General features: G+C 37.9%; 1 protein-coding gene across 1 annotated transcript; it reads right to left on the minus strand.

Annotated features, from left to right (window-relative positions):
- Positions 1-1,605: 1,605 nt before the first annotated feature.
- On the minus strand, positions 1,606-6,739 carry LOC107773654 (NAC domain-containing protein 90-like). The gene is made up of 3 exons (XM_075222436.1): positions 6,451-6,739; positions 5,625-5,920; positions 1,606-2,251 (listed from the first exon to the last, which is right to left on the minus strand). The coding sequence occupies exons 1-3, from the start codon at positions 6,623-6,625 to the stop codon at positions 1,925-1,927; spliced, it is 798 nt and encodes a 265-aa protein (XP_075078537.1). The 5' UTR covers positions 6,626-6,739; the 3' UTR covers positions 1,606-1,924.
- Between the last annotated feature and the right edge of the window lie 8,043 nt (positions 6,740-14,782).

Below are 14,782 nucleotides of genomic sequence, written 5' to 3' on the forward strand. Positions count from 1 at the left end.
TAAGGGGATATCTTTCAATATGAGAAAGAAATCTTTTGTTACAATATGTCCCTCTGCTTACAATCCATCCCATCCTTATAGTAGAGGGATCCTACTTTATATACAATAAAAAATACGTAGTGGAGAGCCCATGATGTATTGTCTTTTCCCTAATTTTTGCCAGGATTCTCTCCCTTAGTGTGACTCTAACGGCCTTGTCTGTGAGCTTCGATACTGACTCGAACTCGATATCGGGTCGAGCCATCGGCCTTGACTCCAGCTCGATCCTGACTCGGAGTCTTGATATTCGGGGTGGGTGTTGGTCGGTCTGTGCATCTCCGACAACCTTTTGCCTCGTGGTTCGATTTGGTCATGGGCCCGATAATGATACCGAACTGATCCTTGATCGGACTTGGAGCTCTAATCCCGAAGCCCTTTCTTCGGATCTCGACCTGACCTTACGTAGATACCTTTCGATCGAAGTATTGTTATCTCGACCAGTCTGTACGACTGACTTAATAGGTTTCGACTGCATACATACTTATAGTTTCAAAATTCTCATGTTACAAACATCCAAGCTAAAAAGACCATTGATCATCTCATTCTTGAAAGTGATACTGCCAATGCAGTTTTCCTATCACTCTTTGAGTATGAGGATTCAGAACTGGAAGAATGTCAATAGATATAACATCATGATTAAATGTATGCAACAGATGTGTGGAAGACAAAATGTGCTACGGAATATGTCAACACATTCTCCACATAATTCGAATGTTATACGTGGTAACTTGTAGAAATGAAGAATCCTTCCTATTTACTGTTTTAACTAGTGGGAAGCAGTGTGGGGCTCAGGCACAAGCGGTGTCACGTGATATCGCTTTGTCGAATTTTTTTCGTAATTTTATGTATAAATAATAAATAAAATTAAAATATTAGGGATAAATATAAAATGACACGGCTTGTTGTTACAGTAATTTATTTATTTGTTTACTTCTTTAAATATTGACACCGCTTAGAAAATTGATGTGCATGCCACTAGGAAGACCAAGTTGTAGTTATAAATATAATAGGCGTAGGATGTTCCATCAAGTTAGAAGCTCAATTTTATGGAAGCCACAAAGTTGGGAATATCCATTAACACATATGTAGGATTTGAGAAGGTAAGGTTTTATGTCTTGTCCTTCATGTATTCTCCGGGGGTTCAATGCTTAACCATGAATGAGAGTTTTAGAGTAACGGTAAAGTTATTTCGACGTGATCTAAATGTTACAGGTTCAAGCCGTGAATCAGCCACTGAGCGTCAAATTAGGTTACTAACATCACATCCCTTTGGGTACGATCCTTCCCCAAATCCTACGTGAATGCATGATATTTTGTGCATCGGCTTGCCTCAATGCTTAACCATCCATCACGGCGAGGGCGAGGTGAATGCATGGGGAATTGGAGTTAGTAAAAAAAGATGGACTCTTTATAATGTTATAAGACACAAAAAGGACTGAAGAGGGAGATAAACACGAAGCACAATAATAATATTAGGATAAACTCTACTCTTTAGAAAACAATATTACAAAGAGGCTTTTATAGGTGCCAATAGTCTTCTAGAAGTATTTTTACAGACACACTATGAGCCTAACCACATTGATTTGATAACATAAAAGTAATACCTAGATAATACAAAAGACGATGACATAATTAGTAAATAAAAGGACATATATGCGCTTAGCCATAAAACATTTAAGTTCACTATTTCCAACAAACCATCCCAACAGATCTAAAATTATATTTCACCCTTTTTACTATAATTTGCAATCACTCATCCCTTCAGAGGATGCTCACCACGTCCGTATCAATATTCTTGAGTGTCTTAAATCATGTATAGAATTTCCATGTTCTACTCTCTACTCTCTAGGGTGTTAAACCCTCGCTAATTATTCAATTCCCATTTTTAAATAAAGTTGCAGTCCCAATCCCATAAGGGGACATCAGAAAAATCCAAATCATTTGAAGTTTCCACAGGTTGTGATGTAGGAGCATGCTCCTCTCCTGAAGATGAGCTTTCCATTAAGTAAGCATTGAGTGCGGGTAAATTTTTATCTTTTGAAGGACTAATATTCTGGTTTGACGGTGTAGCAGCCACATCATCTCCAGTATCATTTAGTGGTTGAGGGGGTACTGTTCCTTCAATAATACCAAAACCAGTTGGCCTTCTGTCAAATGCCCTAACACACTTTGATTTCTTGTAAACTCTGCACAAGCTGAATTCATGCCGCAACTGCATACAATTTGAATAGTTTTATAAGTTCTTGGCAACTAAAGTGAACACATGAATAACTAAATTAAACTGACAGTATATATCTCCACATTTTGACGAAGCAGTGTCGGATGATACCGGTGCATCCACGCCTAGCTCTATTCTCAACGCCGTAAAAAATATTTACTCAATCAAGTTCATTAGAATAAGGTAACTAAATGTAATTATCTTTGATAAGAATTAATAAGTAATGCTTGTAGTAGGGTAGACTATCTAAATCACATCCCTTGGGTGCTATTCTTCCTCGTACATTGCGTGAACGCGGGATGTTTTGTGCACCGAGGCTGCTCTTTTTTTTTTTTTTTTAAGAATCAATAAGTAACGTGATAGAAATGATAAACAACCTACTATAATTAATTAGACCATGTTAATTAATCGTGTAAAAAAATCTTTATATTATCAATAACAATAATAAGTCACTTCATACTTTATATATGTGAAAGTTATTATTAATGATGCATGAATATTGTGTCTTTCTCGAGAAAGAGACATGCTGCTACCTGATACAACATCAGAATATCTAGATATTATGGTCATATAATTTGCACGGAAGCTAGAACTTTTCATTGTTTACAAATAAAGAAAGAAAGAAACATAACTTAGTATCTAATCATGACAGTTTCATAAAATTTGTAAAAGCTCTACATAATAACAAGAGGAACGAAAGAAACATAAATTTTCAAGCAAATGAATACTTCAGTAGGCCAAGCTATGGCTCAAATGGATAAGTTTGCTTAGATGATATTTTGGTTTTTTGTGTAATATATATATATATATTTGAGATAAGGAAAAGTCTTCCCTACCAATCTTTACACTGCTTAGATCCCAACATATAATTCCAAGCACATGCAGACATTTTGTATAGTATTGTGCTTGTCCAATTCAAACATTGTTTTTGTGGAGGCTAGGTTTTATGTTCCTCTTTTTATTTTTTGAATTTTAATTTACTAAGTAGGGGTTTATATCAAATCCTACTCCACTTCAAGGTGTCACTAAAATAACAATAATAAAAAGAATTTTAGTAGGCTACAGGGTGTGAGAAAGAAATTGCTTGAGCACGATATTAATTTGATGGTTAAAAATCAAAAAATACATATATCTATATATATGAGCAAGAAAAAGATCTGTAACTTATTTTTAATGTGTGGTAGAGCATACAAAGTTCATTTAAATATTGCCATGTTAGATCATTCTGACCTATATACAGTGGAAGCAGAGGCGGACCTACCTTAGGGTAGGGGTTATCACCGCCCCAATAATTTAAAAAAAAATGTATATATATATATATATATATATTAAATAATACGTATATATTTTGATGGACACCCAGACTCAAAGTTTAGACAATTACATTGGTTGATTAGGGGACACAACTTGACTTTAGTACATTGCTTGGGTTCAGTTCCGACTCAAACTTTTATTTGATGGTACCGTTTCCTGCCACTTTTAAATTCTGGATTTGCGTCTAAGCGAAAGGAAAAAAGTAGATGAAGAAGCGTATGCCAAACACTACTACATGACTAGCTAGCTAGTACCTAAAAGAAAGAGGAATACTACAGGTGTTCTTTTAATTTTTACTTTTGGTTCGGAGAGGTCCATATACCAGATACGAGGAAGGGGAGTAAAAAAGTATTACAGAATCTAACACTTGCAACATACTCCCTTTGTCTTGTGCCATATTTTCCCTTTTAGTCTAGGAAAAAGATACTTTTTAATATTTAAAAAAAAAATAGATTTCACTTTTTATCTTAATGATATAACTTATAGATACATAAATGTCTATGATTTTTTTAAATTTAATTTCGTAACTAGCCAAGCAATATTACATAAGTTAAATACGAGTTGAGAGTTCTAACAATGAATACCCAATTCTCAGACATTAAATTCACTGGATCTGTATAAAAAAAATGACCAATCAAGTACATTATACTATTGATTATGCTTTCTTGTCAGATCCACTTTCAATGTAATCATCACAAAACATGTAACAAGTGTTACAACGTTGAGAAACAGACATATGTATGATGTGAGGGGCGGATCTATATGCTAGTTGTGGTGCAAGTGAACATAAATTATTTTCTAAAATCCTAAAAAATTGTAGACATATTATTTATTTATACTGTGAACCTATGTGCATGGCTAATTGAACATTGCACTGAGCTTAGGTCACTCATAAAATCACGGTTAATAATTTCTTTGTGAAAATCATCACTCATTTTTACAACGGCGACCCTTTTTTCTTTTGTTTCTTCCTGGAAAAACTAAATTCAATTAACACCTTCTTTAGAAAAGCTTAATTTTCATCAAAACAATATAATATGCACTTTCCTTATATGTTAACATTTTGTTTCCTAATTTTGCTTTCAATTTTACTTAATAGATTGAAAAGAAAGAAAAATTAAACTATCTCTGGTCAATAATAAGTTGGTTTGTATATAACCAACACTTCATAACCCGAAAATCAACCAAACTAATTGTATGTACGCTCAGATTTTGTATAGCTAGTGGCACATCTATCTATATTTAAAAAAAGAAAAATCGTGGATCTGCCAATAAATAACCTATTGCTATAACATATGAAAATCTAAGTTTCAGTTACAAGAAGAATCTTGCATATATATAATTCATCGAGAAACAAAGTTCTACCTCTAGATTCTTGGCTTGAATTAATGCTTTGTTACCTAGAAACTACGTGAATATAGAACCTCGATTTACGGATCAAGTAAATCGATCTAGACAATATAGGTCAAGAAATTGATCTTACCTTAACGATATAACAATTTATAGCCACAACAATGTCTAACGATATATATACAAGTTTAAAACTCTTTTTTTTTGTTTAACCCTTGTTTCTGGTCAAACACCTTCATATATACTACCTCTGTCCCGATAACAATTTGCTTCTCGAGAGTTAAATTATGTGAACTTTGATCATTATTTTAAAATACTCCTATATCGTTTTGTTACATTGACATGAGAAGATTGCAACTTGCAATATTTTTCGTAGAGTTTTTTAATATCAGAATTTTAATTTTAAAATATTGAATTGATCTAATCTAAACTAGCTTTAACATGACAATTAGCTTGGGGCGGAGGAGTATATATAGTCGAACCTCTCTATAACATCCATCTTTTATACCAATATTTTACTATAACAACCAAGTTTCTTTTTTGGAACCAATTTTTCATGTTATCTTATATTATATGTTTTCTATAATAGCATTTCGCTATAGCAGTCAAAAAATATCGAGACAAATGACGCGAGAGATTTGACTCTAGCTTAGAAGTACAACTAACTAGTTAAAAACCCTAATTTTTTTAGGGTGCCACTGACCTTTAAATTTGTAACACTATTTGTTGCTGAAGCTTCTCCATCACTGGCTTTATACTCATTCATCTTCCATAGGGTCTTCTTCCCATTTGGAGCTCTTCCTTTATAGAAAACCATAGTTCTTTTGCCTCCAATAATTCTATTATTTGATGAATATACATAACCAGGAGTTCCAGTAGCTTTCCAATATCCTTCTGTTGTAAGCCTAGTAGGTCTCCCTCCTCTAGCTTCCCTATCTTGAATTGGAATGAAGAAAAACCATTGCTCTGAGTCATCTCGAATTCCTTCTCCGGCCATTTCTGGTTCAAGAATCACATGGCGAAGAAGAAGGGTTTAAACAAAAAAAAAGAGTCTAACTTTTATGAACTACTGACAATAAAAATAAATTACACTATTAGCTAGGTCATCTAAGATAGCTAGAGGTAGTTGTCCAAAAGAAGTAAGATTCGCAACCTCAAAGCAGGTTAACGTGCTGGTCAAAATACACTAATAGCGTAAAAAAGATATTAATTAAAATTGTTGTCAAGTGCATATGTAAGGTAAATGCTACAAAAGATTAGGTTTTTCTTTCTCTACAAAGATTAGGTTTAGCAATAAAAAAACACATGACTCGGAAAAATTTCATAAAATGAAGGTTATTAACAAATTCTTAATCTTTTAGACTGCAAAAATTGATGCTTGAGATGATAATTAAACCATCGCATAATCAAAAACAAAATCAGATAACTAAAATTGAACAAAAGGTTAAACTTGAATGGTTTTGAGTATCATATATAGTATATGGTATGTGTGTGTGTGAGAGAAGAAAGAATTATGATGATGCAATAACCTGGAAGTTGACATGGATTGTGTTGATATATATTAACAACAGGTATAACACGTTGAATGTCCAATTCTCTTTTGCCATTAAGCTTATTTCTCAAATAAAAATCCACCAACTCCTCTTCTGTAGGATAGAACCTAAATCCTGGTGGTAGTAGATTGCTATTATCATACATCTCCATTTTTGCAAACACAAATCTTCAAATATTTGTGTATTTCTCTTCTTGAGTCTCTCTTTTTTTCTTTTCTTTTTCACTCTCTCTCTAGTTTTTTTTTATGCCTTTACCTTGTGCATGCCATGGTCTGGTCTAGCTGAGTATTTAAAGAGTTAAAATGTGAGGAAAAAAAGGTTTTTTTTTTTTTTGGGGGGGGGGGGGGGGGGGAGGAGAACGAAAGAAGTAAAAAACGAGTGAAATAAATGAAAGAGGGGTTTTCAAGACTTAGAAATTTCCACCCGCGTCACGGCAAGGGAAACCCTACTACATTTTCCTTAACAATTACTGTATTAGTCAATGAATTTCTACTAAACAGTTACACATTTGGTATTTCATTATTTATTTATTTTTGGTTAGAGCTGTTTTAGTCATTCTTTTTCTACTTTTAAATAAAAAATCTGATTCTTTATCCGAAACTTACTTAATCAAGAATGTGGAGAAAAGTAGGATTAAAATAAACAATCTAAGGTTTTGTTCCTTTCCCCTTATATAATTCCTTGAGTTAGAAATGCTCTTTTATTGTGATTATTTTTTCCCTCTTACCTTTCGCATATCCATGATAAGAAAAACCCCCCAAAAAGAGAGAAAATTAATCATGCTTACTTAAAGAGTTGAATTTTTATATTTATAATAAAAGGTTTAAATGATATTGCGACCAAAGAATTTAAAATAAAAGAAGCATACGTAATATTATAAGTCACAAGGGATATTCTACGAAATCAAATCCAAAGGAAACCATAAATCTTAGCATTCTTACTTGAGGAGTATGAGATGCTGACAAAAATATACTACTATATTTCTTTTTCTTCACCCTTGAAGTGTGTTATTTAATTATTTGTTTCTCCCCCGCAGACTTGATTCTTTTTCGTGAGACAAGTAGTGAATCTTTTTTGTTAATGCATGATAGTGAGACTCAAACCAAGAACCTTTTGTCTGCTCTAATATTATATTGAAATTGATCATCTCATTTAAAAGATTAATATGTTAGAGCATATTTTTTTTAACTAATTACGTCTTCAATATATAATATATTTTTTTTATTTGCATATTGTCTAAGAATTTTTTTTTCCTGCGGTTTGGAGTCCTAATAAAGACACTAATGACTATTGTGCTAGATTTTAATGAAGAGGAATCAATTGAATTTTTTTCTCAAAAAATTCATTATGCAAAAGAGAGTAAATTAATTTTTGTATATATAAAAGTTGTTGAATCTCTTTGACATAAGAAAATTTTCTTATGTACTGACAGGTTTAACAATATTCTTGCACTTTTATTTGGCTCTGCCACTGTCTATATATGCCCAGATGTAGAGAAACTACCCTGAATAGTTTGTGTACTTAACCTAATTGGTAAATTGTGGCCCTAAGCTCTAATTGGAATGAAATTTTTTGAGGGAAAAAAAAGAGAGAAAACATATCCATAGATTTATAAACAAAAGGGTTGTCTTGCATGCACAAATTAACTTGAGTTCTGACTCTCATTGTTAACATTAAAAGCGTTACTACAAACTTTCAATGTTTCACAAGTCCTTATGGTAAATTTTTTTATGGCTAACACAAATGATCAAGATCTTTGCTAAGGTCAATCTTATGTCTAAGGATCACTCTCCAATCTCCGATCGAAACTATGAACAACAACGGAACGAGATACGAGTTCGGCCGTACTCAGTAACTTTAGTCTAAATGTTATATTTATATACTTCACTAAAAATATATAAAATAAAATACAAAGTCCAATTACTGATACGTGATGTCACTATCCTAGCTCCACCTCTGACTATGAAGATGAAAACATTGTTCTACTCAATAACCTGACGATAGAGTTTAAATAGAACTCTTAGGTAGAGACAGATGCAGACCCTTAATTTAAACTTTTAACGTATTGTCTCTTTAAATTTATGGGTTCAGACCCTACCATTTGTCGTAATTTTTGTAAAGTTTTACACATAAATTTATTCTACGCGTCAAAAGTATTGGATTCAATGAATCTGCCTTTGCTACTCTACATTCGTCCCTGAGTAAGGAAATACATTCTTTATTCCACTAAAAGATATTGTATACGATCGAAATAGATTTCAGTCTTGGCATGTCCGATCGAGTTCGAAGGGTGATGTATCGAAGTAAGATCCCGAAGGGGGGACGAACTAACCTCGAACCCGGGGAGGCCGGTCCGTGTCGAGATCGATATCATAATCAAACTCGAATAAAAATCGAACCATGATGCAGGGTAGACCTATCGTGCTGATAATCTAAAGACCAACCAACATTGACCTGGAATCAATTCGAGAGCTCGAACCAGGATCGGGCTCGAACCAAGATCAAAAGTTCGAACCGAAATCAAGCTCGAACCAAAATCGAGGATTCTAAGCAAGATCGAGCTCGCAGACAAAAGCCGTTGCAATCCCACTAGAGAGAATCTTGGCAGAAATTATGAAAAAGTTGACTTATCATGGGTCTCCCACTGAATGTTTATTTTATTATGCTTGGAGTTGAATCCCTCCACTATAAAAGGGCTTGGTTATCATTTCTGTAGGACAAGTTTTTTAGAGACTTACATTGTAATAAAACTACTATATTCTTCTACAGTAAAGAATCGCTTTTTCAGTTTCTTAGATTGATTCTATTTATCGAATCCTAAGGTTCACTGTTCTTGATAACCTTATCTAGATTGCATTCTCTCCAATCTACATTTACATTTTATTTATTCTTGCATTCTGTATCAAGTTACGCCACATATCCTTGGAATTGCTTATAAATTCAACTCTATCCATTTTTCGGGTAAACAGTTTAGCGCCCATCGTGGGGCCGAGGATAACAGTGGTCATTTAATACAAATCTGAAAAAACACGCCATTGTGCTTTGCACTTATTTCCGAAAACATCTTGAATTTAGGGTCAGCTACGAATAACCACCGATCGAATGGCTTCACCGATCGATTACGAAGCCGGCCTTCAAGATGAAACCAACAACTTGGCACCCGAGGCTCGAATCGAAGTACCCAAAATTTGAGCCGAAATACCATTGAATATCAATTCACAAATAGCTTTGGAGGCGAACCAGCGTTCCGAACCGAAAAGAAGCATTCAGGGCGGTACTCGATCCATAGCCCGAGACACCCAAATCCCAGGGGAAATTGGGGCCAGCTTACGTATGATCTTCGATATACTGCAAGCCCAACAAGTAGCGATAGCTCAGCTACAGAGCCAAACCTGCGCATAAAGCAGGCCGGTTTCCAGTCCACTTCGAGAAGTCACCCCTAGAACAGAGCCTGCCATAGTGAAATCTAACGAGCAAGAATCGGGGACTACTCCCGGAATTACTAAATTTCTCGAGGAACTCACAAAACGAGTCGAAGCCAACGACAAGAGGGTGGAAACGTACAATGCCAGGGTCGACCAAATCCCCGGGGCTCCACCAATGATAAAGGGGCTTGATTCGAAAAAATTCATACAAAAGCCTTTTCCGTCGAGTGCGGCACCGAAGCCAATCCCCCAAAAAATTCCGTATGCTCAAAATTCCCAGATATAACGGTACGACCGATCCTAACGAACATGTCACCTCTTACACATGTGCCATAAAAGGCAACGATTTAGAAGACGATGAGATCGAATCCGTGTTGTTGAAAAGGTTCGGGGAGACCCTATCGAAAGGAGCTATGATCTGGTACCAAAATTTACCGCCGAATTCCATCGATTCTTTTGCCATGTTAGCAAATTCATTCGTAAAGGCACATGCTGGTGCCATAAAGGTTGCAACGAGGAAATCATACCTCTTCAAAGTAAAGCAAAGGCAGGGTGAAATGCTGAGGGAATTCGTATCCCGATTTCAAATGGAACGCATAGAATTACCCCCGGTCACAGACGACTGGGTCGTACAAGCCTTCACCCAAGGGTTGAACGAACTAAGTTCGACAACATCACATCGACTGAAACAAAATTTGATCGAGTATCCAGCGGTAACTTGGGCAGATGTGCACAACTAATATCAATCGAAAATTAGGGTCGAGGATGATCAGTCGGGAGCCTCGTACGGACCCGTTCATCAGAACAGGACAATTATTAATCAACAGCAGATCGACATAGAACAAAGGTCGAACAGAGACCGATATCGACCATACATCACAGATCGGGTGAACAACGGTTCAGCATGCAACGCAGTTCGGAACAATCAAAGGATTGATCGAGGACAAAATTCTCAAGGGCTTATGAGTAAGCGCGGCTTCGATAAATATGTTGATCCTATAGAATCACCTCGATTATCAGAATATAACTTTAGCGTTAATGTATCTGCTCTCATATCGGCCATCGGACGCATCAAAAACACTAAATGGCCTCGACCAATGTAGACCGATCCTGCCCGAAGAAATCCCAATCAAACGTGCGAATATCATGGTACCCATGACCACAGAACAGAAGATTGCAAGCAACTAAGAGAGGAAATAACTCGCTTATTTAACAAAGGGCACCTTCGGGAGTTTCTGAGTGATAGGGAAAAGAGCCATTTTAGAAGTAGGGATTTAAGCAAACAAAATGAACAAGAAGAACCGCATCACGTCATCCACATGATCATCGGCCACATCGATACGCCTCAGGGACCAATGCTTAAACGCACTAAAACATCGATGGTGAGGGAAAAGCGATCTCGGACTCAAGATTACGCACCCATGGGGACTCTGTCCTTTGATAATGAAGATGCAGAGGGGGTCATCCAACATCACAACGACGCACTAGTAATATACGTACTCATGAATAAAACTAAAATTAAGCGTGTGTTAATCGATCCAGGTAGCTCGGCCAACATCATCCGATTGAAGGTAGTGGAGCAGCACGGCCTACAGGATCAGATCGTACCCGCAAAGGTGAGATAGTCCTACCAATAAATGTGGACGGAACCATCCGGGAAATAAAGTTTCACGTGATCGAAGGTGATATGAGATATAACACCCTTTTTGGAAGGCCATGGATCCACAACATGAGAGTTGTGCCTTCGACCCTACACCAGGCCCTCAAATTCCCGACGTCTGGAGGTGTCAAAACTGTGTACAAAGAACAACCAGTCGCGAAAGAAATGTTCGCCGTCGACGAAGCTAAACCAGTGTCCTCACTTTCGCCGATAAAAGGATCGGGCCCGGAAGGAGAATGGGACACCAAATAGCAATCACAGACATCGGCTTCAACTCAGCCAGACAACCAGAAAATCAAAGAGGATGGTGATCAAAGGGTCCCTCGATCTTTCGTGATTCCCGATGACTCCGGTGCCACTAAAATCGACGATCGAGGAGCTAGAGCAAGTCATATTAATCGAGCACTGGCCTGAGCGAAAGGTATACTTGGGAACGGGGTTGAGCCTTGAACTCAGGAAGAAACTCGTTCAATTTCTTATCGATAACATCGATTGTTTTGCCTGGTCCCATTTAGATATAACAGGGATCCCGCCGGACATAACGACGCATCAGCTAAGTTTGGACCCCAGGTTCAGACCGGTGAAGCAAAAGAGAAAACCCCTGTCCGATAGAAAGCACGCATTCATAAAGGACGAGGTAACCAAGCTTCTCAAAGTAGGGTCCATTCGGAAGGTGAAATATCCCAAATGGTTAGCCAACGTAGTTGTAGTCCCCAAAAAAGGGGGACAAACTTAGAATGTGCGTGGACTATAAGGATTTGAACAAAGCATGCCCCAAAGATTCCTTTTCACTGCCCAATATTGATCGCATGATCGATGCCACGGCCGGCGACGAGATCCTCACTTTTCTCGATGCCTATTCCGGGTATAATCAAATCCAGATGAACCCGGAGGACCAGGAAAAGACTTCATTTGTCACCAAATATGGAACGTATTGTTATAATGTGATGCCCTTCGGGCTAAAAAATGTAGGGGCTACTTACCAACACCTAGTAAATAAAATATTCGAAGAACAAATAGAAAAATCAATGGAAGTTTATATTGATGACATGTTAGTTAAGTCCCTGCGCGCAGAGGACCATTTAACTCATTTGTAGGAAACGTTCGAGATTTTAAGGAAATACAACATGAAGCTCAACCCCGAAAAATGTGCTTTCGGGGTCGGTTCGGGCAAGTTCCTCGGCTTCATGGTGTCACATCGGGAAATAGAGATTAATCCCGATAAAATCAAGGCCATCGAAGACATCGTCGTTGTGGACAGCGTGAAGGTCGTACAAAGGCTAATGGGTCGGATTGCCACCTTAAGCCGGTTCATCTCAAAATCATCTGATCGAAGTCATAAATTTTTCTCTCTACTCAAAAAGAAGAACGATTTTTCTTGGACCCCGGAGTGCCAACAAGCATTAGAAGAACTAAAGAGATATCTATCAACCCCACCACTGCTTCACAGACGACTAGGTCGTACAAGCCTTCACCCAAGGGTTGAACGAGCTAAGTTCGACAACATCACATCGACTGAAACAAAATTTGATCGAGTATCCAGCGGTAACTTGGGCAAATGTGCACAACTGATATCAATCGAAAATTAAGGTCGAGGATGATCAGTCGGGAGCCCCGTACGGACCCGTTCATCAGAACAGGACAATTATTAATCAACAGCAGATCGACATAGAATAAAGGTCGAACAGAGACCGATATCGACCATACATCGCAGATCGGGTGAACAACGGTTTCGTATGCAATGCAGTTCGGAACAATTGAAGGATTGATCGAGGACAAAATTCTCAAGGGCTTATGAGTAAGCGCGGCTTCGATAAATATGCTGATCCTATAGAAGCACCTCGATTATCAGAATATAACTTCAGCGTTGATGTATCTACTCTCATATCGGCCATCGGACGCATCAAAGACACTAAATGGCCTCGACCAATGCAGACCGATCCTGCCCGAAGAAATCCCAATCAAACGTGTGAATATCATGGTACCCATGACCACAGAACAGAAGATTGCAAGCAACTAAGAGAGGAAATAACTCGCTTATTTAACAAAGGGCACCTTCGGGAGTTTCTGAGTGATAGGGAAAAGAGCCATTTTAGAAGTAGGGATTTCAGCAAACAAAACGAACAAGAAGAACCGCATCACGTCATCCACATAATCATCGGCGACATCGATACTCCTCAGGGACCAATGCTTAAACGCACTAAAACATCGATGGTGAGGGAAAAGCGATCTCGGACTCAAGATTATGCACCCATGGGGACTCTGTCCTTTGATGATGAAGATGCAGAGGGGGTCATCCAACATCACAACGACGCACTGGTAATATACGTACTCGTGAATAAAACTAAAATTAAGCGTGTGTTAATCGATCTAGGTAGCTCGGCCAACATCATCCGATTGAAGGTAGTGGAGTAGCACGGCCTACAGGATCAGATCGTACCCGCAAAGGTGAGATAGTCCTACCAATAAATGTGGACGGAACCATCCAGGAAATAAAGTTTCACGTGATCGAAGGTGATATGAGATATAACACCCTTTTTGGAAGGCCATGGATCCACAACATGAGAGTTGTGCCTTCGACCCTACACCAGGCCCTCAAATTCCCGACGTCTGGAGGTGTCAAAACTGTGTACAAAGAACAACCAGCCGCGAAAGAAATGTTCGCCGTCGACGAAGCTAAACCAGTGTCCTCACTTTCGCCGATAAAAGGATCGGGCCCGGAAGGAGAATGGGACACCAAATAGCAATCACAGACATCGGCTTCAACTCATTCAGACAACCAGAAAATCAAAGAGGATGGTGATCAAAGGGTCCCTCGATCTTTCGTGATTCCCGATGACTCCGGTGCCACAAAATCGACGATCGAGGAGCTAGAGCAAGTCATATTAATCGAGCACTGGCCTGAGCGAAAGGTATACTTGGGAACGGGGTTGAGCCTTGAACTTAGGAAGAAACTCGTTCAATTTCTTATCGATAACATCGATTGTTTTGCCTGGTCCCATTTAGATATAACAGGGATCCCGCCGGACATAACGACGCATCAGCTAAGTTTGGACCCCAGGTTCAGACCGGTGAAGCAAAAGAGAAGACCCCTGTCCGATAGAAAGCACGCATTCATAAAGGACGAGGTAACCAAGCTTCTCAAAGTAGGGTCCATTCGGAAGGTGAAATATCCCAAATGGTTAGCCAACGTAGTTGTAGTCCCCAAAAAGGGGGACAAACT

This window comes from Nicotiana tabacum, chromosome 10, assembly GCF_000715075.1.
Source record: "Nicotiana tabacum cultivar K326 chromosome 10, ASM71507v2, whole genome shotgun sequence".
Lineage (NCBI taxonomy): Eukaryota > Viridiplantae > Streptophyta > Magnoliopsida > Solanales > Solanaceae > Nicotiana > Nicotiana tabacum.

Excerpts from the sequence above, each read along its gene's own strand:
- LOC107773654 (XM_075222436.1), bottom strand. The coding sequence starts at position 6,625 with ATGGAGATGTATGATAATAGCAATCTACTACCACCAGGATTTAGGTTC. Across the intron at positions 5,921-6,450 it reads CAATCCATGTCAACTTCCAG|AAATGGCCGGAGAAGGAATT; the intron begins GTTATTGCATCA and ends TTCTTGAACCAG. Across the intron at positions 2,252-5,624 it reads ATAGTGTTACAAATTTAAAG|TTGCGGCATGAATTCAGCTT; the intron begins GTCAGTGGCACC and ends AATTGTATGCAG.